The sequence below is a fragment of the Dermacentor variabilis genome, chromosome 7, assembly GCF_050947875.1.
Source record: "Dermacentor variabilis isolate Ectoservices chromosome 7, ASM5094787v1, whole genome shotgun sequence".
NCBI lineage: Eukaryota > Metazoa > Arthropoda > Arachnida > Ixodida > Ixodidae > Dermacentor > Dermacentor variabilis.
In genome coordinates, this window is record NC_134574.1 from 139,981,335 (window position 1) to 140,007,533 (window position 26,199).

General features: G+C 46.0%; 1 protein-coding gene across 5 annotated transcripts in view; it reads left to right on the forward strand.

Annotated features, from left to right (window-relative positions):
* Nucleotides 1-26,199, forward strand: part of smg (sterile alpha motif domain containing protein 4 smaug) — a 129,702-nt gene that overhangs the window by 95,586 nt on the left and 7,917 nt on the right. For 4 of the 5 annotated variants that reach the window (XM_075699416.1, XM_075699418.1, XM_075699417.1 and 1 more), the window contains 10 exons: nt 3,749-3,903; nt 7,899-8,206; nt 10,144-10,283; nt 11,642-11,819; nt 15,397-15,506; nt 18,216-18,302; nt 20,728-21,124; nt 21,532-21,778; nt 24,215-24,440; nt 25,173-25,275. In XM_075699416.1, the coding sequence (XP_075555531.1) occupies nt 3,749-3,903; nt 7,899-8,206; nt 10,144-10,283; nt 11,642-11,819; nt 15,397-15,506; nt 18,216-18,302; nt 20,728-21,124; nt 21,532-21,778; nt 24,215-24,440; nt 25,173-25,275 (1,951 nt within the window). The remainder of the gene's footprint in view (nt 1-3,748; nt 3,904-7,898; nt 8,207-10,143; nt 10,284-11,641; nt 11,820-15,396; nt 15,507-18,215; nt 18,303-20,727; nt 21,125-21,531; nt 21,779-24,214; nt 24,441-25,172; nt 25,276-26,199) is intronic. The other variant, XM_075699415.1, reaches the window with a different exon arrangement.

The following is a 26,199-nucleotide window of genomic DNA, read 5'->3' on the forward strand; positions in this document are numbered from 1 at the left end:
CAAGAAACATTTAGGAGTGGAAACTCCGCTGTTTGCGGCGACCAGAAAAAGTCACATGCCCGCGGAGCCGTTATCGTGCTGGCGGCCTGGAAAGAAATCACCGCCGTTGAGAGTGCGCTGGAGCCGCCTGCCCGGGCGCTGCATTTTTTTTTTTTTCACTGCGGCTTCTACAACGCGCCGCATGGTGCCGCCACTGTATATGGCTCCGTCGGTGCATAGAAGAATTGTGACCTTATATGGTCGCCCGCGCTCGCTCGCGCTGACGGGAGTTTCACCTCCTAAATGTCTTACTCCGTGGCGGAGGCGTAAACATAAGCGCCTGGAGTGGTGATGTCACCCGGTGGTGCAGAGCTCAACCAGACGAAGACAGCTGGTATTGCAGTTACCAAGTATCCTACTTCGCTCCTGGTGTAAATTTCTGGCATTGGTGTAAACTTGAGCAGCTCTGTGTTGGTTTGGTTGAGCTCTGTGCCACCACGTGGTATCGCTACTCTGGCCGCTGGCACTTATGCGTCCACTCATCTGGCAATCTGCCCAAACTGCCTGCATTGGACGGAATACCGGACACTACAAAACTTTAAGCCGCAGAGAATGCTTGCAATGCAACAAGAAAATAGTGGCTGCTTTCTTGGAAGCCACTGCATCTACGAGGCACACCTGATCCGCCATCTTGGTTATGTCTGACGTGGGGACAAGCGTGGTTGCAGTTTTTGCATGTTGAATGCATGGCAATGTGGATTAGAGGTGTGAGGCAGGCAGATGATGGCATTGAAAAAAATAACTGGAGGTTGGCTAGGTTATTCAATGCATAGAGGAAAGATGATTGGGCGTCTGTTGTGGATATTGAGGTAGTATATCAGTGTATCAGGTAGAATATCAGTATATTGAGGTAGGGATCAGTGGATATTGAGGTAGGAATCCAAACCCTTCACTGCCCATGATGAGCTAACTCGTCATCACAACTGTCTTCTGGCACTCGATGACGTGGTAACTCGTTGTGAACTTTCCGTAACTCTTTCACATGTGTGTGTGCAGTTTCTAGTAATTTAGTGAAATAAATGATACACAATGACTTTTGCTATTTTTTTTATCAACAGAAAAAGTAAAAAGACAATAAGCATTTCTGGTCCCTTATTTCCTTAAAAAAAAAAAAAATTGGTGTGACTTGTGCAAGCCTAAACAAGCCTAAAAACATTCTGCACTTCTAAAATGTTTTTCAAAATTTGTCAGGGCAGTTAAGGGACTAAATGAGCAATAAATAGAAACATTAAATTCGTCCAGTCTGGTGATTATTTTATTTTAAAAATTTCATTTTTGTTCTTTTTATGCAAGAATATGTGTTACTAATGAAAAAATGAAGGGCAACTTTCCCTTTGTTAAATTTCGCACCAAAATCGAAGCACCGGCATGGCACTGCAACATGACAAATTTCTAAATATTTCCTTATACTTGAGTGGTTTTACTGCAGAGAAAGTGCTTGAGATCTTGTATACTCTGCCAGTAATACTTTAGACCCCGACACAAAATAAATTGCTATAACTAATTATGTAACATATTACTTTTTATTAATTATCAATATGCCAATTAAAGGAGTTGTAGAGAATTGCACCACCTATTCATGCTGCAGAAAGTGTTCCATTTCATCCCCCATTAGTACTGACAGACTTGTATGATTTAACTGCGATGCAAAAAAAAAAATTTTATGCAAACCTTTTATTGCACCAAAGGCGCCTACATTTTGTCAGCTGTCTAATTCGAGCTCGAAAATTTAGTGTCTTGGCCCCTGTAGTGATTGTGGCGAATAAGGTTGCGTAGTTATCGCAGGGGTGTACAGGGTCGTCGCAATATGAAAGGGAACACTGTATTTGTGTTAAGAGGAAGCTTTAGCTCTAGCCCAACTCCGATGCGGCCTATTCAAATACGTGTACAACGCAAAAACGTTTTTCTGAGATGACCCCCAGACCGATTTTAATGTGATTTGTTGCATTTGAGAGTGAAAGTTAAATTCTAGTGAATGTTGGAAGCGGAATTTCGATTTAGGGCCTGAATATTCTTAGAGATTTTCAAAAATCCGGAAGTTTGAAAAAAAAACAGAAGCACAAAGTTTACAAATTAATAGCTCTGCTGAGGGTGTCTACCAACCGGGAAAACTGGGAATTCTCAGGAATTTTAGGTAGTCTGAAAATAGGGAAAACTCAGGGAATTTCTGTTTCTATCAGGGAAAATTAGCTGTAATTTTATTGAAAGGGAACGGAAGTTGCTGTAATGCTGACTTGAGTAAGAGAGAGGAATCACAACTAATTGCCTTTGACGCAAGGAGGATGAGAACACAAAGGACCTATGCATTGAGGGATGAACAGGAACGGAAGCGTGCTGTCGCTTCTTTCAAGGAAGCTGAGCTAAAAAAACAAAGTGGTGGCTGACGCCGAGATGCAGGTGACGATCATCCAAACCAAATAAACACTTAAAAGCAGTGAAACACAACACTGAGGAGTTGTGCGTGGGCTGAGAGTATGTCAGGACAGTTGAGGTTAACTTTCCAGCTGCTGAGAGAGAATCTCACTTGTTACAAAGTTTGGGCCTCATACCAATGAGGTTGCTATAAGTTGATAGAAATAGCTCATATTTGGATATATTTGCCTTTGTATGCATCTCCTTTTTATTCGTATTTGAGAATGCTCGACTCAATTTGCAATGGGTTTTGCCATTTTTTTCGAAGATATTCTATTCGCTGTGCTTTTTACTAACACCTGCCTTCTGTTTTCTTTTGGAGCAAGATAAACGCTGCTCCTTACTATTCAAACTGGATTAAGTCAGTTTTTTTTAAACGTGCTTGCTAGAGAGTGACAGCATTGGGCGACGTGGTGTCAGCCTATCTTTGCATAAAACAAATTTCTGGGTCACCCAGGGAATTTTGCAAAGGCACTCAGGGAAAATCTGGAAAACTCAGGGAATTTGGAAATGCCAACTTGGTAGACTCCCTGTTTGCATCAAGAACAGATATCGCGGTTCTGTAGGCGGCACCCATTAGATCACTGAAAGCGGACAAATTCGATGTCATTTTATATTTTATGTGAATTTGTTATGTTGTGTACAAGTGTTCTGCAAAAGCTGTATTTTCATATCACTAAATTTTTTTAGATTCATGTGTAGCCTATCAATTTTGTCCGCTTTAGATGTACTATTAGGTGCGATTCACAGAAGTGGGATATCATTTTTCGTTGCTCTTACAGAGTTGTAAACTTGATAATTTCATTTTCTGAAAATTGTCTATTTCTTGCCAATTTTTAATAAAAAAATTGACGACCGAAATAAAAAATTCGAAACCAATAGTCACTAGATATTAAGTTTTTCTTTTAAATGCAACAAACCTCGCCAAATTTGATGCAGTGGTTGCCAAGAAAAACGAATTCTCCTTTTACATGTATTTAGATGGGAGCGCCGAAGCTAAAGCGTCCTCTTAAGAGCTGGTAGCTTTCCTTGTGCGTGCTTTGTAATGAGAAAAAGTTCCATGAGCAGGATTCTTCAACAGGAGAACAACATAACAAATAGCAATGGGTGAGGTTCTGACTTGCCTGTCTGCAGGAACTGTGGTTCTAACGTAGACGAGGTGTTTCCCCCTTTCGTATTGGACGAAAGTCTGTACATCCGGCCCATTTGAATGTTCCTTTTGTTCATTTTATTCACTGCAGCTGTGGGAGTGTCCTATCCGTAATGTCTCGCGTTCGACCGGTATGCTCGTGCTCAGGTGCTGGCTCATGCCTTGGACTGCCGACCACTGGTGGAGGGTGCCCGCCAGCTGCTGTCCTACTCACTCATCCACCCAGCCATCAACTCTCGGGACGACCGCCGCCTTCTCACCCTCTGGCTCAGGCACCTCGAGGAGCGCATCTCCTCCTCCAGGTAGCGACCCACGAATCACCCGTTCGCACTCTCGTCCTTGGAGGGTGTCTGTAGCAAAAGAAAGAACAAGATATTTGGACAACATTATCATTGAAATATTGCCAAATAATGTAAAAATTCACCTTGAGGTAATTTGGGTGTCTTCAAAACGCTAGCGCGCATATTTTTTGAAACGAATTTTATATCGAATTGATTTGTTCTTAGCCTCCCCTGCAGACCAGTGAAGCTCCATTGGAGAGTGCGTAGCATTCACGGCACAGCAGTTGCTGGCGGGCCGAATGAGGAACTTCCTGTTCTTCCTCCTGTCTACACTGAGTACGCCATCACTGTGCTTTCTTCAAGTAGAACTAACCTATCATTTCGGACTTGTCATTCTTATTTATTTATTTATGCAAAGGCTTAAGCCTTGTAAACCATCAGAAAGAAAAATACCGCCAAGCGTGTGAGGGCACTCAATAATTTGCTCTAATACTTGATTCTAGAGTCGGCTTCGGTTTAGGTGACCAGAAGGTGGAAGCACCGTGAGGCCACGAAACACTGACTTGCTGGATTCCCGCAAGGCTGCCACACGCTAGCGTCGCCAGTAGAAACATGGGCAGCGCTCTTGTTTGTTTATTTGTTATTGCAATTATGTGGATGCTCGAGGCAGATTCACACCAACGCTGACTTGCTGTCCCACTGATGATGCATGTATGGCTTGTGCATGGAGGGATTAGAGGGTGTCCCGAGATGTGGATTACACGTCCTGCTGTAACGACGACAAAGTGACAAAGTGACAAAGTGACGATGCACCATCATTGCTACGCTCGACCACCTCGGAGGCGAAGCCAGGGCAGCGCCCTGCCTTCTGCCATTGGCATGAGCGTCAAGCTAGCATTATCTAATATTTCACTGGGTGTTGAATATTTAGGTATGAACTATGTTGTTATGCTGGTCGCATTGCCATGTCAGCAAACTTTGCTCTGTGTCATGATGCTGCGATAATGTCGATGATGCCAAGTCTGGCATGTTTAGACCGACTTTGGTGTCAAATTAACATCCCTCACAGCTGTTCCCTGAGCTTCGTACTTGCCAAGTGTCACACGAGCTTTTGTGCTCTGCGTGCGTGGTCAATTTTCTAGAATCTTGAAAATATGTGTCAGTGCTCCTTTAAATCTCTCTAACCTCTGTCAAGAAAAGGACCAGCTATAGTGTTTGCAACACAAGTTTTAGTTTGGAAAGCACAAAGCCCACATTGGCATGCTTTAAAGTGCCGGTTGCAGAGAGCCTTTCTCTACAGGACTAAAAACCTGGCAGTGCAACATTTTCATTTCGGCATCCCACGCACGACACCGCTCAGTGAAAAGATCGAGTGTGATCCACACTTTCTCGTAAAACACATATCGGACCAGGTGTCCAATTGCGTTCTTGAAGCAAGGTGGCGATTTGCTTTTGCTGATAACAAACGGTCACAGTTTGCACAAGCTGTCCATATGCATATCGAGCAAAACTGAGAGCAGCCTGCTCATTTTTCGTCCATGGCATGTACTACCCTTCAGATTCAATCTCTTGTTTGGCAGCATCTGCTAAAACAGAGCCATTTCAAATTTATTGACATTAAATTATTTTTGACATTGTGGGAAGTAATCGCGTCACCTTCCGGAGAAGCCCATTTTCAAGTGTGCAGTGCGGAGCAGCGTTCGATATATCGAATGCGGCGGTGAACAGGAGTTCGATGTACGTATAGTACATCGCTATACCTTTGCATTGGATCTTCAAGGGCATTTTTCAATTGTTCGATGTAGACAATAATTCAGTATATCCGAGTTTGATATATGCGGGATCGACTGCATTGCCATGTCACATGTGCACACCATGTGACCTTCCCCTCGGTCAGGCCATGCCTTTTCTCTCACCGATTGTACACTTTATTGTGGATGCCCAACCAAGAAGGTGAACACTCAGTGGTGGCTGATTAGCTACTGCACAGTAAATCTTGGACAAGTGGCTAAATTGTCCAAGTCCAAATTGTTCAAGTCCAAATTGTCCAAATTGGCTAAAATGTATAAAGAGTAATTCACCAGAAACAGCAAGCCTGTATCCACAGACAGTGTATGGAGTTGGGGCTGTAGATTTTGACGTGTTTTTTTTTTACCGGCCTGGGTTACGACATGACATAACGTGGGCATGAAATGATATGTAACCATGGAGGTCCGTTTCATGCAGATACTACAATGGAAACTTATGAAATGTATTGTCCATGAGCAATCTCTCATAGTTGCGTAGTTCAGTTCCTAAATTCACATCTCTGAGTGCATTTTCGTTGACTGTCTTTGTCCCAAAGCATGTCCAAACTAGATGACAGGTATCCACTGCAGGCGCAGGAAGGGAGTACATTGAGTACTGGATGTGGTGGCTTGCGTACGGGATCTTACTGGCCCGAAGTTTCTGGAGAGAGACTACCACCACCCGCCAAAGATTGTGGTGAAGGGAGCATATAGGGGGGGAGATGGGAGCGTGCATGTCTCGGCAAAGGATCCGAGGGAAGAGAAAGAGGAGGAGTTACGGGGGAGGGGGGCAATGAAGAATGAGCATGGTGGTCCACAAGGTCTTTGTTGTGGTCATGGACTGTCATTCGGTCTGCAGAGCCAATGACAGTCCCAATGCAGACCCAACGGCATCACTGTCCATTGGGTCTACACCCAATGGACAGTGATGCTAATGCGTCGAAACCTGTTTAGTCTATGAATTTGCTCATAAATTCACATTGTCTTTTTATACAGTCGCCGGCCGATAAGCTTGGACACCAATAATCCGGACATGCTCGGTATTTCGTTGGACAGCTTCGTGACACTGCCAATGACCCCTAGAATTAATGCGTAAAGACGACTGATATTTCGGACAGCCGCCAGCACTACATTCGATTACACACTAGATGGTAATCCTTGAGCCCTTGCCTTGGTCGCAGCGATGCGCCTCAGAAATTTAACTGCAAATGCCGATCTTCAAGGCTTTGCCTAAATTGTATCAACATCATCAACATCGCGATTGCAATTGCAATCGCGCACGCAATTGTATTGCATCAACATCGTGATCATCACATCCATTCCCGCACGACCACGCATGGCCCGCTCTTGTTTGTTGAATTTTCCTTCTGGAGAGTTTCCGCCTTTCTGTGCTTGTTGCTTAGTATGCGTTCGAGACAGCGCTCTTCTGGCTCCAAGAAGTCTTTCTTGTAAAGTTATTGACAGTCCACGCCAAATGGCACCAATGGTGCCCTCGCAGTCCGACTCCAAATGAGTCTTGAGTTGCAGTCCGAATGAGCCCGACTCCGCAACTGTAGCGCCTAAACTGCTGCCTAGGGCAACGAGCTCAAACGCGGACATCATTGATCACCTGCTAGGCTGCGGTGTGCCAACTTCTGCCGTCGGAACATTTGAAGACTTTGCAGACGTCAACAGCGTGGTATCGTCGTGTGGCGAACTGAACGATGATGAAACAAACAATTGAGCAAGTTCTCCCACCGTTGAACAGCGACTCTAATTAGAATGATGACGATGATGATGGTGATGATGATGATGTGTGCTCCGGAGCCTTCACATGTGGACTCCAGCCTTTGCAGTCCTTGCATCGGCGTACAGAGATAAAACAAAACTGTCAGCAATATAGGCAAGCTTGGTTGCACGTAAGTGGAAGTGCGTGTAGCAATGAATCGACCACTTCTTCCTTGCACAGAGGCCTTAAAACATAAATAAAATCTTTTTTTTTTTATATTCGTTTTTTTCCGGACATTTGATAGTTCGGACTTATTTAGGTTCCTCATGGAGTCCGAATTATCGGTTGTCAACGGTACCTCCGCTTTCTAGTGTTCTTGCCCTTTGCCATCGGCTTACACTTAGCCACAGACCCGCTATCCCCAGTATTGGATACTCAGTAGCAGGCTTGCTGATAAGAAATGAATAGAACTGCGCGAAAAGAAGCCTCACGAAGTCTGGTGTGCCTCGTCTCCCTGGCAGGTACCAAGAACACGGAGGCGGCGGTGCCGAGTCCCTCAACGGCACGGCTGGCCTGGATGATGGAGGAGGCAGCCTGGCCTCTGGGCGGCCTCCGACCGGCGGTCTCGACTCGTGGGCGGCCGTCGACGGCCTCGGCTCTCTCAACGGCCACAACCACCACCACCACCATCACCACCACTACGGGGGCGGTGACCTGAATGGATTCGGGCTGGCACCGCTGGGCACTGCGGGCGGCTCCCTGCCTCCTGGTCTTGACTCCAGTCACATGGCGCTGCACCCGAGCAACCTGTCCACTTACGCGCCTGCTGGTCAGTGGCTCCGCTTGGTGGATTACTCACTCAACCACTTACTAGATTGATCAGTTGATGGATCAGTCAGCCAATCGGTCTGTCTGTCCGTCCATCTGTTCATCCATGTATATATCTATCAGTCAACCACCCTATAATTGTACAGTTAAATCTCAATATAGTAATGAGCTTCAATATAGAGAAATTGTCAAAATTTGTATTGCAGACGTGAAGATATTGTCGACAAGCCGTGAAACTGCATCTTTCATCACAAACTCTGATTCAACAAAATTTTTTTTCTTTTTCAAATTGACTTCCTTTATTTGTCCGATAATTTGGAAACTTTTCCAGCCCCTTTAATGTAAGAAAAATTCGTTGGTGACTGTACTTATTTGCAAAAAAGACCAAATTTCAATATAACTAAATTTCGATGTAATAAGGCAAATTGCAAACTTTACTGACTTCATTACATCAAAGTTTAACTATGTATCTAAGAGTCAGTGATCTGTCTTTATCAGTTTTTATCTGTATTTATCGATCCATCTATCTACAGTGCCGACTGATTTTGGACAAGGGGGATCTGTAAAATGAAAATAATTGGCTAGTCTTGACAAACAAATTTTGGCAGTAAAAGTGGCTTTGGACATTCTTTTACAATTGCAGTTCCGCTGAAAATTTCATTAAAGAACTTTGCTATATTTTGGGCTTCATTTAAGTAAGGTAGAACCTTGTTCATACATTTTCGAAAAAAAAACAGGCGAATATACCTATAACCGGGGAAATGTACGATTTGTAGTCACAAAAAAATTAGAAAGATGCAGCTGTAGTTGAAATTTACGTAAGGTGAAGCGCTGCGCAAATCGTTGCCGCACGAGGCATTGCCGCACGCCGTGCTGGTGGGGCTTTAGCGACCCAGCATGCACATTGTCATTTTCCTGTCGCATTGTTTTGAGCCGGCGATGGGAAACTGAAGTGAAATCGAGCTGGTGGGTGACACTGGAATACGATTCTGCCAGAGCGAAACATGGCGCTTACTTTTCACGCTGCCTGCAGCAGTGAACGGCAACGCATTTGGGTTATCGATTATTAAAAGCTTGCAGTACACTACGCCCCACGTGCTGTGAAACAGATAGTTAAAGGTGCTTATCACAGTAGGGTTGTAGGAAATACCTGTAAATGCAAACTCTGGCTCATGTGTATGGCTGCCAGTCTAGTCTGTGTGCATGTCAAGGGTGGCTCTTTGCTTGCCAAATTCCAATGGCGGCCTGTCGGATTCCAATGGCGGCCTGTCCGGACCCAGAGATTCTTAGCACCCTCTGCTGCGTCACAGGTCTGACCGCTGCCGTGGTCAGTTGCTTTGCAGTTGCTGGGGACTGAGGGCCAGGGTTTGATTGTTGTATTCATATAGGAGGCTGTGGCCGAGTACTCCACCAGGTGGCCACTCCCTCTGGTGAGGGAGTGCATTACTGGTTCTCGTCACCAGGATCAGGCCGCACTCCAGGCCTGTTTATACAATTTTATCAGCACAAATTTTTTCTTTAATCCGTTGAAAAATTGCGCGGCACCGGGATTCGAACCACGGTCCTCTTGCATGCGAGGCGGACGCTCTACCACTACGCCACCGCTGAGTGAGTTGGCGCTTGCAACTCTCGAGTAAGCCCTATAGCTTACCCGCCGCCTCCTATTCGTGCAACGACTACTGGCCCTTTGGTCGCCTCAGATGTGATCGAGCATGCATCAAGCATGCATCAGAACGAAGTAAGTGCGGGGATCGAGCAAGCCCAAAAAATCAGTCAGCGACTATCCCCATCTCTCCATCTGTGCATCTGTGTGCCAGTCAATCAATCAATCTTCCAGCTATCTCTGCCTGCCTGTCTAGTCGACCGGATGCTCCGGTGTAGGTTCAGTGTGACCATCTGGCTCTTTGATTGAGGCAGTGTCCCCACCTTGTGCTGCAGGCCAGTCGCTCTCCCAGCCAATGCTCAAGCGCAGCAGCAGCCTGACACCACCATGCTCCACCACGTCCCTGCACCAGCAGCTGCCGCAGGCACAGCAGGGCTTTGGGCCAGGGCGACTGCTTGGATCTCACCCCACCTCGGTGAGTTTGGACTGCATAAGAAGCCTAGTTTAAGGTAGTCTACAGAGGAACTTCCCTGCGAGAGTTTTCATTCAAAATGTGAGGGGAAGTGTCGCGAAAAGCTTGCAAAAGTAGTAGTTTTTAATACTGAAACTGAAAGAAACGCCTCCATTATTACTCGCTGGAAGGGACGCATGACCTGTACTCCTCTCCTCCACGTCACCCCCCCCCCTCCCCTCTCGAGATGACGCGTTGCCATGGTTGCCTGCGCTGCGCTGAGAAATCTCCGAGATGAGGTGCTGGCGCTTGCGTCATAGCCACTAACCACCAGGTGCACACTTCGTATCCTTAGATGCTGTTTAGAAGCATCTAAATAAATAAATAAATAAATAAATAAATAAATAAATAAATAAATAAATAAATAATGCAATTACCAGCTTGGTGGCTTTGCCAAGATTAGTGGCATGAGTTTCTCAGGTGTAATCCATTTAGCCAAAGAAAAATTGAATTGCAGTTTGCAAAGGATAGAGAAATTTCCTATTCCCGGTAAGACATGGAATTTAATGAGGTTTTGCTGGGCGCGGATGTTAAACTCGGCATCACATTGAATACGGCAGTGTGAAAAAATATGCAAGAATCGTCGAAGATTATCGCCAAAGCACGTCAAGGTTCTCATTGCTTGACGGCCTTGGTCACCTCTCGCTGTGATCAAGCTTGTCACCTTTTGTCTAAAGCAGCTTGCATTGCTGCTCACTGACCAATAGGCTGCTCCGTATGGAGCCATCTTCTCTGTTGCTTATGTTAATGAACAAGCCAGCCCAGAACACCGGCATAATGCATGCCAATGAGGTGTGCTTTTTCCGCCCTCACCAAATGCAGCTGTGCTTCCGCAGCCGTGGCGACGACATCATCACTGAAGCAGCCAGCCAATGAGAGCCGTGCTTTACACTTGCCCTCCTTTTCACCGCACAACCACTACAGCCTCAAGGCATGTTCCCCTCGGCAAAGAAATCTTCGCTTTAATAATATACCCAGTAATGATGCGTCACATGCACTCAGCTGTAGTAGTTGCGATGGTCAGGTTCCTCTTGGCATTTGATGCAGATGTTGTTTACGAAGGGTGAACTTGGGCGAATTGGTCATTGTTAAGCGCTGGCTGTGTTTTACTTGTTTCTTTGGCTCTGTCCTGCTCGTTGATGTCGGCGCTAATGTTGTATACGGAGCATAAATAGTCTCGTTCACTTGATCGGCGAAGCATAACAAAGCAACCTTGCAAGTATGGGTGGAGCTTATGGAGGGGCGACATAGTGAAATGCAAGTCAATATTGCGTTTGTTGGCCCTTGGCCACAGTAATAACCTTTGCTCCTGCTTCTTGCAGGTGGACTGGCGGTGCGGCCCGCCCCCTGGCCCTCCACACGAAGCGGAAACCATCGGCCCACCCCTGTCCCCCCAGAGCAGCGGGGCATCCTCGGGTTCTGAGGGTCACGGAACTGAGGACCTGGGCCAGCTAGGTTTCAACCTTGATGGCTCTGGCATGAAGGGCAAGTGCCTTTGCGGTACTTGACAACCTTGCCACCTCTCTTTGTCTCACTGGTGCATGTGCCTGCCTGAGCGTTTTCGTGTCTGTGGCGTGCGTCGTCTTTTGCATGCTTTGTTTGTACCACGAAGTTTCGTTTTGCGACGCACCCTGTGGATGCGCCGCTTGCTCTGAGCAGCTTGGTGCTAACTTTGGCCAAGGCTGGTGTGAACGCAGCCAAAAATGTGAACCAAGTGTTTAGAAAAAATAAAAAGGGGCAGTTCACAGGTTCGTCATTGTAATTTGCACATTAGGTGGACAGGCGATGTAGCTGGTGTTGTAAGCACATTTATTTACATTCCGGGGCATACTGTCAAAACACGTTACAGGTCACGTCCACATTCATTAAGCTCGGTGTCATTTTGAAGGTGTCTGCAATGTGCGTGGAAGCTTGGGTGCCTTTGTCGAAGCTAGCTTCTCCATTATAAGAGGACTTGTAGGGAAGCCCACTTCTGTATGGGTGGTAGCCATTATTGGAAGTAATAAAGGCCTATTAGTGCATGCCAAACCTTTGCTCTCTTTATTCTGAAGTTTGCCTAGTACATTGTGCAGTAGGGATGTCAGATACTTCAACATGCGCAATGAGTTCATATATAATGTCTTGTGATGTAGTGTTAGGGTTACAAACTGCATGCTGAGCTGAACGCTGGTGGTGAAGCTGAACGGTGGCGGTGATTGCAGAGTCCTGACGGGGGCAGAGACCTCGTCAGGCAATCATGCCTTTAGTCTCTGCCACCCGCAGGATGATGTGATTTTCCTGCAAATAAAAACTGACTGACTGACTGACTGACTTTAGTGGTACGACAATTTAAGTGTACCGAAAAGATGGCATTGGAAGTTAACGCACATAAGGTAGTGTGGAGGGTAGCTTGAAGGTTGTTAGAAGCACAGTCGACTAAATGATAATCCAAGCTTGGGCAGTTAGCTGCTACCTCAAAACATTGATTGGTCCGCAAGGTTGTCGGTGCATCTTGAACACCTCCCAATTCGGATGTGCCCTTTGGCAAATGGAAACGTCTTCGGCTCCCCGGGTAGGAGGGCAGAGAGAAATGAGGCCAAAAGTGGCACTTGGAGGACACTCGTAAGTCATTATGGGAATAGTCAAAATGCACCTACGTCTTTCAGCTGCTGTCTACATTGAGTGGGGCCTTGCGAAATGACACTACCGACCTGGTCATGATCGTGGCTTTGAGTACACGTATCTGTCTGTTTGGGCTATCAGGCATAGTTCTGTTCTGGACTGTGTTTTATTAGGCTCTCGCTAACAAAAACAGAAATGTCTGGTCTTTTCAGAGATTCACCTAAGTTGACTGTAGTTGACTGTAGTATATGCAGTTAGCTGCATATATTGAAAGCAACCCCTGAAGGTTTTCGGAAGTGTGACGTTGCAGGTGGAAGTGAGTAAAAAATCAGTAAAGAAGTTGAAAGGTAGCATTTTGGAAGAGCTTAAGAAGCGTGTAAAGGCAGTTATACATCACTTAAGTTTCCATTTAGGATAGCAGGTGCAAAGTTTCTGGATAAGTCTTTGCAAAACCTGAAGTAGCAACTACCTGTAAAAACACATTTCCATCCAGCACATTCTTTCTAAAGCAGTCTGATAAACGAGCTTTTACAACAGAAGCAAGCAGAATATTGTTCACATTCCACCTTAGTTTTATTCTTTTATATTCTACAATTGGGGGGGGGGGGTGATCTAAACTGGCGCCTTGTAAACTGAGATGCGGTGAAACTCTGCAAGCATGAATACAGTGGAAAGGAAATTGAAGTGCTTGTCGCTGCTTAGTGCCACTTTGTGACTTCACCAAGTCGCAGATTTTAAAAAGGTTTGTTCATTTTTATGCTTTGACGCTACGGCAAATTAGTTTCTGCTGAAATCCACAAGGTGGAGCAAGTTTTCGTTAAACAGATGTACTGTCATCTACCTGAGAAGCAGCAAGAAGGTACAAAGGAAACCCCATTGGAAAGGATTTCCAGTAAAGCTTTATGGAAATTTTGGGTGATGACAGTTTTTCTTGTTCAGGAAGTTGGTGTTACATTTGCTGCTCAGGAGGAAGCTTTAGCTCGGGAGATTCCATCTAAATACATGGGAAAGGAGAATAGTTTTTCTTGTCAGCCACTGCACCAAATTTAATGAGGTTTGTTGTATTAATAGAAAAAATTTAAATCTGGTATGAAGCAGATTTTTTATTATGTTGTAAATTTTTTAAAGTAAGAATCGCTGCGATGGCCACAAATTTTAAGGAAACAAAACTATAAAGTTTACAACTCCGTAACTAAGCAATGAAAAGTGATCCTGCCATTCTGTAAATTGCATCTAATAGCAAATCTAAAGCAGGCAAAATTGTTGTGATTATACATGGCTCTTTAATACAGTGCAAATATGTGAGTAGGGCTCTTGCTGACATTGTAACCCTTGTAAACATTGTAACAAATTCATGTAAAATATAAATTGATAAATAATATTTGTCCATTTTGAATGTTACGACGGATGCTGTTCACAGAACTGCGATATCTCTTCTTAATGCAGAGTTAACGATTTGTAGAATTTATGCTTCTATATTTTTCACACATACCAATGTTTTGCAGTTTTAGTAGAAAATTCAGATTTCTTAAATCAAAGTTCCGGTTGCAGCAGTCGCTAGAATTTTACATTTTCTCTCAAGTGCAGCAAATTTCCTTATCAGTCCAGGTGTTATCTCGGAAAAGCATTCCTGTGTTTACATGTACTTGAATAGGTGGCATCAGACGTAGGCCTGAGCTTAAGGTTCCTCTTAAACCAACTGCAATGAAATTTTGGATCGTGTGAAAAGTCTTTTTCCCGGTAGCGCACATATAATGAAGCCGCTATGCAAAACTTTGCATTTAAGGTGCGAATAGACGCCTTGCGATAAGCTAACAGAAATAGGCATTTTAATAACGAAACTGGAGGAAAAATATTTTTTAAAAATGAAACGGTGCCTTGAAAAATGATAGAAAACCTTGAACATTAAAAACCAGTGTGACGGTTCGGCATGATTTTGCGAGTTTATCTGGTGCCTGGTCATGGCATGGTCTGCATGTGCTTCACATCTGCTAACCACCAGGCAACTGCATCGTCTGGTTAGGCACTCTACAAAGGCTGGTTCATGAGAAAATATTCACCCGCCACGGCAACATAGTGCCTATAGAGTTGGCACCGCTAAGCTCGAGGTAGCCACACGGCAGTTGCATTTCGATGGGGGCGAATGGCAATAATGCCCATTTTCCGTGCATTGGGATGCACGTTAAAAGAACCCCAGCTGCTCCAAAATGATCCGGAGTCCCCCGCTTTGGCGTGCCTCATGATCATCTATTCGTTCTGGCACGTAAGACTCCAGAATTTAATTGTAAATTAAGAAAATCGACAATTACCGGACTGGCAGCTTCGCATCAGGATTACTCGAGTAGTATGTGTGCTGCACATTTGTAACCGATTTAGCCAGATCGAAGTTTCGTTTCAGTTGGCTCTTAAATGTGCGCACGGTTTGCAAGTGCCACGGTAGCTTCATAGCTCTACTGGTGTGTGTGGTTGCTTGCAGATGTGCCCAGCTGGCTCAAGAGCCTCCGATTGCACAAGTATGCCTACCTGTTCGCCAGCATGAGCTACGAGGAGATGATGAACCTCACGGAGGAGAAGCTGGAGGCCCAGGTGCAGGAGACGTTTTATTTTATTTCTTTTTCTGTCCAACTACATTCACAAAGCGCTTCCTAATGACGTAGATGTCGACTGCAGTTTAGTCTGCCAAATGTTTTAGTGACTTCTGGTCATACATTCTCCTGGTTAGCATGTTTCTTGGCACATTTTTTCCCAATGCGTATGGACGAGGTTCTACTGTAGTGTAATGACGCGGCTGTTTGGTGTGTAGCCAGTACTATAGTAGAATCCAGTGCAAAAAACGAAGTTATTGGTTAATTTTGTTATCTTTGCGAAAACAGTTGACTCCTCAATGGAGCACTCGGATTGTGCACGGAGTTTTCAAGTACAGTTACACCAGAGTAAAACAGCGCTTTCTGCTGGATCACAGCAATAGTAGGCAAGGGAAACTGGCATACTTCAGTACTTCCAGTTGAATCCGTGTCTTGGTAGTAGAGGAAAAAATTATCTGCTGTGAATTGAGGAGAGCTTGCTCCAGTTCAAGTGGAATTCAGCTCTAGTTAGGTGGTCAGTTTCACCCATGTGTCTTGTTTCTGTTTGCGAACGAGTAGGAGGTGAACTGAGCAGCCAGATTATTTTCACTCTCAACTATATGAAAGGCAACAAATAATGAAACCAAGGAAAGCATAGGACACATTATTTGTAGCTTTAAATTGAAGTCTAAAAATAACAATTTAAGGGAAATGAAAGGGGACGAAAAACAGCTTTGTACCTCTCCCAAACACTGTTGTGTCAGGGAATGCAGGACATCGAACACACAACACAGCCGGTTCTGTGAGTCAGTAGATGTGCTCTCGGCTACCTTGTTTGGTGGTGTGGAAAATGGTGTGTGCTGGTTCCTGCCAGTAATGACGTGGTGGGCAGGTAGCTGGCATTGCAATGTTCAGTCTCGCATTATTGTCCTTGCATGTGCGTTTGTGCTACAGTTAGCTGGACTGAAGTTTAGAGGGGTGCATGTTGAGAGGCGACGTAAGTGGCTCGGAAACTCGCAACTAAAGGGGGCTGGACAATTGCTGTGCGATTAAAATTATTGTGATGAATTGATGTGATGCGAAGGTACCCTTACCTGCGCTGCAGACCTCGAAGTCATGCGCCGCTGTGTGTGCGCTCATTAAAACCGTCGGGAAGGGTTTACAGAGGTAGCACTTGTGAATTTCTTGTGCAGCGATATCTAATGGAATTGGTCAAACTGCACATTCTATGGAATTATAATGTAACATAGTCAATAGACAGTTTTAGTTTAACGTTATCATAATAGCGGGGTTAAGGGGAATTGGCTTACCATTGCGCAAATGACCGTTGCAGAAAGTGAGTTTCAGTATAGCGTGATAGCGTAGTTCACACACAGGATGCTATTCGATTACGCTTTGAATTTCGCATACAACATGCACTTAAGTATCTGCAAAGCTTTGCGTGTGCGTCCGAAAAGTGCGAGAGGCACAGCAATGAAAGTTGGAGGTGCGTTGTATTCGTACTCTCCATGTCTGCTGATCCACAATGAAATGAGTACAAACCTGGCGTCCATGGCCTCTTGGAGGCCATATGCCGTTGTGCTTATTTCTTGACTTTACCGACAGGTGGTACAGCCATCACGAAAGTTTCTCTTGTTAGGCCTGGAAGCGTTTGAAATGACAAGCGATCTCTCAAACATCCATAAGGTTGTTTGTAATACCCTTTCGTGTAAGTGGCCTGAGACTAAGTGATAGCCGCTGCGGAGTCATTTGCTACGAATGAACTGAATTCTACGAAAGCCACGCCAAATTCAGTTAGAAGCGGGCAGCCGGGACCGCCACCATATTTTTATGTAAACCACGCGAATGCAGTAAGGTTAAAGCTGAGAATTGGCAAGCATATGCTAAACGCTTTCAATTGTTTAGCGCTCTGTGCATGTGCATTACAGTGCCGCTAATCTGCTAAGTCTGCTATTATGCTGAGCTAAAACTAAGCACAGCTTAGACCTCTATTTTGCGGTGAGTATAATTGCTGGCCAAGCGAAGATGGCTCGCAGCGTCGTTACACTGTGGGGGATGCTAGCAGCCGCTGCGGCAGAGTGAATGCGAAAGCTTCGCGGGCATTGCTCCATACTACTGATGTAGAGACATTGTTGACACAGTACGAAATGGCATCTATGGTCACTGAATCTCAAATTCAGCAAAATGGGTTCCCATATTCTTATTGAAGTTCTTTTTTTTTTTTCTGATTGCACAATACTTTGAAAAATGTTACAGCTCTTTCCATGCAAGAAAACGGCAACGGCAACTGAACTTATAATATAAAAAAGTATTTTAAGAAATGTACATAAAAGGTCTTATTTCAGATTCACGAAATTTCGATGTAACGAAGTAAGGGGTCAATTTTACCGTAGTCTCATCATCTGCCACCAGGTGGCGCAGTAAACGCCTGCACACGACCGCTGCATGCTCGGCTAAAATCAATTCTTCCTCCGCTCAGCTGCTCGGGCATAGCGAGCTTGCACGAGCAGAGCGAGGAGCAGAAAACGTTCTGTTAAAATCGTCTAGCTTTAGTGGGAGTGGGTACTATTGGCGTGTTTACGAGCTCTCTACTCATTTGGCAGGTAACGAGATGTAGGTTTGTTCTGTGTAATTTTTTTTTTTTTATTGTTGATGGTGTTTGCTGTTTCTTCTTGAGCTCATCACACGTTTCCTCTGTTTCATGCATTCCGGATGCTGTTTTCTTTCGAAGAGTGTGACTAAAGGAGCACGTCACAAGATTGTGCTTAGCATTCGGAAGCTGAAAGAGCGCCCGGCCACGTTGCGTCAGCTGGAGAAGGTGAGGTCTTGATCCAGAGCTTTGCGAGGACCTTGTGAAGTAGTGTTGGGACAGGGGCTTGTCCCAGCTGATGCGATCCGTACAAGCCGTGTTATTGAGGAAATTGAAGCAAAACGGCAGTTTTTGTCTTTCTTCCCCTTTTTTCTTTCTTTCTTTTTTTTTTTCTTTTTTTTTTTTTGAGGACAAGGTCTTCTTCGGAGTTTTCAGATCGATGTGGGATTCGTGGTACACGGATATCTGACTGCCAATTTCTGACCACTTCCGTCAGAATAAGGCAATTTGAGGCCTTCTAGTGCATAGTAGGACGATGTGACAGCAGACAACTTATAGTGCGCGTAAGACACTGAAAAAGGTTTTGAAGTAACGCCTGGAATGAAAAAGGCGCACCAAGTTAGCGTAGAGCTATGTATGGAGCCATAATAATGCTGTAATTAGCACAAAAAGGGCTGAAATCAAACCCAGATGAGCTCGTTCAGACTGTGCGCATCTAAAACCAGAAGCAAAACCACGACTTCACACGGCAAAATATATGAGCTGATCACGAAGATAGTGCTGTCTGAAAATGTGGGCCGATCTCGATGCTTGTGGTGTCTTAAACAACGAACCGCATGGTACACTAATGCACCTAAGAAGACCTTGTCTTTCTTCGATGTTAACTGCTGTTGACTTGTCTTTCTCTCCTGAATAACTAATTCATACTTTCGTTTGTTGCGTAGAATTTGTCTAATTTCCTTTAAAGATGCAGCCACATGCACGCAGTGTTCAAGCAACAGCAACAAGCGACGTGACAAATGGACCAGTATCAAATTAGTTGGAAATTTCTCACTACAAAATAGGCGACAAGTTGTCATTGTGTTCCAATAAATACTGTCATACGCCCATAAAGAAATGCAGCCATGCCACGAGGCCAAAATTATACCCAGAGAGCTCTAGATATAGTTTTAATATGACGTCATTGCCAGTAAATATATGTTCCACGTCGGCCGCTTTCAATGCTGTGGCGCTATCCGGTAGGTGGAAATCGGCACGCTTTAGCGCCTCTCGTTGGCCTCTTAGTGCTAACCGCATCAAAACAGGCAGTTGATTTCAGTAGTAACAACCAAACATTGCTAATGCTTTGGCCTGAGCGCGAGATGAGATGAAACGAAGGCTGATTTTTAACGTTTACTTCCTGCTATCACAGCAGAGGGCAAGCAGCAAGAGCAAACTCGGACTGAAGCAACCGCACGGGTCGTGTTAATGTGGCAACAATAATGTAACCGCCGTAACCGGCAAAAGTCACTGCATGGACTTCCGGGTGACACGCACAATTTTTTGGCTGTTTGAAGACCGGCGATTCGACGAGTGGCGGTGACCCGTCGCCCTCCGTGATGGCAATACTTCTCATTCAGCGCTGTCGCTTGTCGCGGTCGCTTGAAAATTGCGTGCACTTAGTTGAGCCTTGACATCAGCTAAGCAGACATATACAGATGTGTTGCAAAGCCTTGCATATTGCCTCTGAGATTTTCAGCGCGCCGCAGGCACTGCCTTATCTGAAAAGTGATTTGAAGGAGCCGCACTGGTTTTCAGTGTGCCAGGCTCTGGATCGTTTCTGGTAAACGCGAATGGCAGTGATTTTTTCCAATTTCAGTACAAAAAAATCTTCATTTCTTCAGAGCTTTCTGTGAAACATCCAAGCTTATTTCAAACGAAAGATTTTGCAGTAGAGATGGCTCTTATATAGGGTCTATATGTGCACTTTGAAACAAGGCTTTTTGTGTTGTTAAAAATTGAATTGCAGTTGGCCTTCAGCAGCTTTTTGCTGTAAGCCATTAAAGGAAAAATAAAGAGAAACACTTGAGTCAGCTTAGTTTAAGTACTGCTTGGAAACTCTATTCTCTGTAATTTTGCGGTAATAGGTTGATTGTCAGATTATTAGATTTTTAGAAGAGAATATAAAGGCCAAAGTTCAATTTCCTGAATTTCGCAACAGAACTGCAGCACCGCATGTCACTGCAAAATCACTGTTTTTGAAATATCTTTACACATTTGGGCCGTTACAGCTCAGTAAATATTCTTGAAAGATTTAGTCTAAGCCCATTCTGTGGCCTTTTTACAATATACAGTGTAGTCTTTCTTTATCATTGAAAGTTAGTTAGGCTCAAGCAGATGGCATTAGACTCCATGAGCTCACTGCGAGTGGGTGTGCGAACTTCAAGGCTAATTGCCACCCATCTTTCATTTTGATGTCCTTCTTTGCTTGTTAACATTCCTTTCGCAGTGAGAGCAACCTTTTGGTATCGTAAAAGGGCAGCTTACTACTGAAGCTCAAATTATCTAGCTTTTTAGTGTCCCTTTATGGAACCTTGCAGATCACATGAAGGTTGTTGTAATTTTGCAGAAGTTGTTTTTTTAGTGACCATGTTTCTCATCCTTTCATCAACAGAGCCTCCAAGAAGAAGGCGACATCCGCACAGCCCTGGCCGAGCTCCGTGCCATGCTCCAGACCCCCATGAAGGCCTCGAGTCGTGCGGAGGACGGTCAAGACGGTGGAGGGCCACTTCACCGGGCGGCCTCGCCTGGCTCGTCAACTTCTGCCGTGACGCGTCTTTGCGGCAACGGCGACGACGTGGGTGGTGGAGGTGCCGTGTCCTCTGCGGCGGAGGAAGAAGGAGCGAGGTCGAAGGAGGAAGACAGCCCTCCATCTTCACTGGACTCGGCCTGCGGTGGGCCAAGTCCAGCGCACAGTCCCAGCAAAGGCAGCACCTCTGCTTCGGTGACAGACGTTTCCAGTGAGGAGGATGAAGACCTGCCGGGTCTCTTCACAAGGGTGGTGGGAAAAGGTGGGTAATCAGTAAGGGTGGTGGAACGACACAATTTTCTGATCGAATTTCAATGCAATGGAACCTTTGCGCAGACGTAAAGAATGTACTTATTTACTTAAATAACCTTCAAGGCCCATAGATGCAACAGAAGGGAGTGGGGCAAACGTGTACGAAATCGGGTAACCGGAAGTACGGCAGGAATGCATGAATCAAAAGAGAAAACAGTACAAGACATGTTCTTGTGTAACTCTAAGTACATCAAGCTGGTTTACTGATGCTTTGGAAGCGGTGGTGTGTTTCAACCTTTACTTGTCTCAGTGTGCAAGAACTCGAAATTTTGTTGTCATGGCCTTTAAGTCTGCGCTCGTCTTCTCAAGATGCCACGGTTGAAACGGGACTCTCCTTGGGGTGGCGCGCCTGTGCAGTGTGCAGCAGTCTGCTGGTGAGCGTGCGCGCCGAGGACCAGAGCGTCAGCCAGTTTGTGACCCTGGTGGACAAGTGCTTGGCGCACGAGGCGTTCAGCCCCGCCCAGAAGCGGCGCCTCTTCTCCTGGCGGCAACAGGTGCACAAGGCCTGGCACCCCGTGCCACCTCGGCGGTCGATCGACACCCGCCACCACCACATCTCCGCGGCGACGCCTGTCGCCCAGGGGCCTCGGTTGCCCCCGGCTGGGTGAGTGGGCTAGCTTGTTTCTGCGAATACGAAACAGTACCACATGCACATACCATACGATATCGATACGATATCGATACGATATCGATACGATATCGATACGATATCGAGACGATATCGATACGATGTCGATACAATATCGGTACAATATCGATATCGTACGATGCTACATTTTTACGATATCGTGAGATGCCGCACTTTTAGTTTGTTTATGGTCGTCGTACAGTCGAACCCGGCTATATCGAACTCGCAAAAAAACGCCTATCAGTTCGATATAGAGCATAATTCGATATAAGCCTGCTAAATAATTGGATGTCATAAAAGCACATACCATTTATAAAATCACTTTATTGATTAAACTAGCTTAGTTTCGCACGAAATAGTCCTGCATTTTCTTCTGCTTTGGCAATTTCGCTGCCTGCGACGCACGCACTTTTCCACATTAAGGAGTCTGAGCAGCTGAGGCCGCAACTTTCCGCATTCGCGCAGAAGCACCGGACTATTGCGAGCGCACCAATCATTTCGGAGGATGTGGGACCGTCGTTGCTTTCCTCATTGTGCCCACTTTCACTTGTGCTCGGTACGATGTTGGCAATGTAGTCTTCGTTTTCGGGCTCTCCCGTGGTCGCGACACATCATTTGCGCTCACAAACTCATCCACCGTTGATTCGTCAACAGCTTCCGGAAATTCTGACAGTTCGCTCCAAACTTCGGCAACACTGGCAACGGCTTTGTCGCATTCATCAAAATTTACGGTCATCACCGAGCACGCGGAAGTCGGCACGGCTGAAGCAATTTCAGATTAACCACTCGTACGCGGCCGTGCGTACGGGTCGGGCGCCACGGGCACCGGGTCGCGAGATTGGACGCTTTAGCCCTAATCTCCCCCTTATTCTTCAAGATCGTGCCGAGAGTGCTCCTCGGAATCTTGTGCTCTGCGGGGACATCCGACTTCTCACCGCGTTCGACACGATTTATGATTGCGAGCTTCACGACGAAAGGCAAATTCTGCCGCTTCATCACGGCAACACTGTGGGAGAAGGCCTACAAGGCGCACACATAAACAGCGAGACAACGCGCACTTTCGCCATCTTGCACGACGAGGGCACAAGAGTATCTGATTGGCTGTCTGAGCAAGCGCTGTGGGTGGGCCAGGATCATTTTTTGCAGGGGGGGTGCCGACGGCTCGTCTGAGGCAGCGCGGTCGGGCGCGGTCACGGTAGGGAGAGCGGTTGGATGGAGCCGCGCAGCCGGGTTTTCTCCGCCACCGCGAGGGAAAGCCAACTTCCAGGGGCACTTTCCGCCGCTTGACGTTCGATATATCGGGTGTCGCTGCTATTTTTGTTCGATGTAAGCGTAATTTTTGCGATATATACTCATTGTAACTATATCGTGTCCTGAAATTGTTCGATATATAGAATAATTCGATGTAAACGGGTTTGATATAGTCGGGTTCAACTGTACTGCTGTCGCACCAGGGGGATGAGCGCTTCCCTGCAATCATTGGGGAGGCTGATTGGCGCTTGCGACAATGCCTTTCTCCCCAATATGTGGTGAGGCAGCCCAGCCAACCCCCAGTGCCAATGTCTTTGTCAAGTCTCTTCAGGTGACTCCCTTCAGGAAGGAAAGGAATGTGCACGGGTTATCACCTGTGCACATTCGCCAGTCCACTTTAAGAGCGTGGCAAGGTGGACCCTGGCGAGCCTGCCTTGTTAAAGGCATGCAAGTCTGTACTAGCCCATCCATAGGAGAGAGAGAGAGGCGCCAGCAGTCAGCCTAGTTATCTGCCAGGATCTACCTATGCGCCAGTGACAACAACATGCAGGGGTTGAAATCCTGCGCCAATCGTGCCATTTTGCTACTCATGCAAACGTTTGCGCCGAATCGCGCCAAAAGCAAAAAAATAGCCGAAATCGCACCATGCTGTGCCAAAGCAGCTTTGACAGCTTTGGCTCTGGCAGGAATCAGCGGAAGATTGCTGGTGAGGTGCAGGGCGTTATGTGGTTGGTCTCAGAGGTCGTGTAAACGTAGCTTTCGTATTCTGGCTGCCAGTGGCTGCCAACAGCCGCACCCAATTAGGTTCCCCTAAATAAAAATAAAAGTTGAAAGATTCTTTGATCTTGCCGCCCAATCCAGCGAGCGAGAGCAGGCTAGGAGTTCCTCGGCTTATCCGTGCTTCCCTGTTGGTGGAGCAGTCATGTGATTTTGCTGGTGCCGTTTGTGCAGAAACAAGCCTGTGACCATCTGCATGCTTTTCTTGGTTTATTTGTTTTTACTTGCGCCAGTGCCTTGACAGTTGCTTTGATTGCATTGATCACGAATCCTGATATTGCAGCGACGGCCACTATGGTGTGCTTCATGATCACATCGTAATTCTCGCACGCAAATGCCCAGAATCTATAAACTTTATTTTTTCTCTGTTTCTTTTTTCTGCAGTCGCTGGTGTGCTGTGGGCTCCTCAGTGCTTCCCCCCCTGGCGGGGGGTTCAGACTTTGGCCGGCTGGCCGGCCCCAGTGGACCCCCAGTGGCCCCTCCGCTTGGGCGACCTCCTGCTGTGTTTTTTGGTGGCGGGGGCTCTGTCGACTGCCCCGGTGGCAGCAACGGCGGCGGACCCCTGGGGGGACCCCTCGCCATGGTCATCAAGAGGCCCAGCCTGCAGGAGGTGAGTGCCGTTGTTTGCCAAGTCGTTGCCTTTGGGACGAACGTGAAGGAATACCCGTGATTCCGAGCGCAATACTTTATCAAAAGCTGCCGTTTTTATGAGTGCTTGGTGGTGCTTCACCTCCATTTGTCTGAAATAGTTGTTGGTAAAATTAGAAGTACAGTGTTGGGCGTGTTGGTAATCCATACTCATGGAAGAATAGCGCAAATTAACAGGAACGAGATAGAAAACACAGACGAGCACCGTCTGTGTTTTCTATCCGTAAAGTCACATGCCGTAAAGTCAGTCTGGAGATTATCAAGACTGGCTTTAAGAATATCTGCACATCCAACACACTCGTCGACTCTGTGAACGACATAGTTTGAGGTGTTGAGTACACCTGCAAAGCACTTGACAAGGAGTGACTTCTCTGGCAGCTCCAACGAGGAAGCAGCTTGTGGCATCGACTAGCGAGATTTAGTAGCCGAGCTTACAGTAAATAAATGTATGTCATGTTCAAAACTTTTCATTTTTCTAAAAAAAGATTACGGTTGACCTGCATTCAATCTTTTTTTTTTATTTCACAGCGAGTTCAATATGTAGGGGGTTACGACATACATTTGTGCTTATGTTTGAATAAGTACGGCACCTCCCACATTACATTTAACATTTTCATTGCATCACATGCTCTGCGTCCATGTCTGGGCCGCACCTTTATGCGCGACTCCTCTGCTCTTGTTCTTACATTAACAGCACCTGAACAAGCCGCACGTGCAGATCCAGAGGACTCACTCTGCTCCCGTGCGACCAAATCCAGTGGTCGCTTCGCTGTACAAGCAGGCTGCAACTAACAATGGTAAGGAGTGTCTCTTCTTGAACACATGTGGCGTTTTTCGGTGAACGAGGCTCGCAAGTGAAGTTTGGGAATCGGGAAACCCTCGTTGCACTGTTGTATGAGCAAAGAGTAGGCACGTGGCCTACGGAAACTGCTGAAAAGCACCTTAAAGGGGTTGTTAGGATTGACGATGAGCCTGCATTTTCGTTTAATACACACTTTATTCATGGTCCCCACGTTTCCACATGTGTCCACCACTCGCCCCCAGTCCGCACACGACGCACGGCGCAAAGCCCTGTCAGAGTGGCGCCCCCTGGTGCTCCGTCCAGCGACCACAGTTCACACCTCCCATCTCCCCCACAACACTTGCGCCATCTCTTGGCGGTCCCCCTGACTATTTAGAGGTCTTGTGACGCCATCACTTCCTCATCACTGGATACCGACATGTTCACAACTTGTTACTTTTTTTTTGCACCGAACAAAGGTCCAAGCTCTTTAAGCCCTAGAAGAGAATGCTGCTGTGCATCGAAGCATCCTAAATAAATTACTGTAACATTTGCTTCTACGAACTAGTTTTGGTTTGGTAGCCAGCAGGTGCCCAGGAGCGACATGCTTCTGCGACCAGTGGCTTGCTCGTGACCGAAACGGAATGTCCCATAATGAAACCGTGAAAGTGCACAAATAATACGGGATTCGTTGTAACCTTATGTCAAGTAGTTTTAGTTCCAATACAGCGAAACTTCGTTAAACCGTAGTTGTCCGGAGCTCAGAAAAAGTACGTACTAAATGGTAGTACTGTTTAAGCGAAATAGCATGAGATCGTCGAAAACGGAACTTGCAGAGAGTGTGAGGAAAGAGGAAAGAAACATGCAGTATTTATTCACTTCGCGTGCCAAAAGTGTTATTTTAGTTTGATGCCGCCGCGGCCTAGCACGACAACAGCGT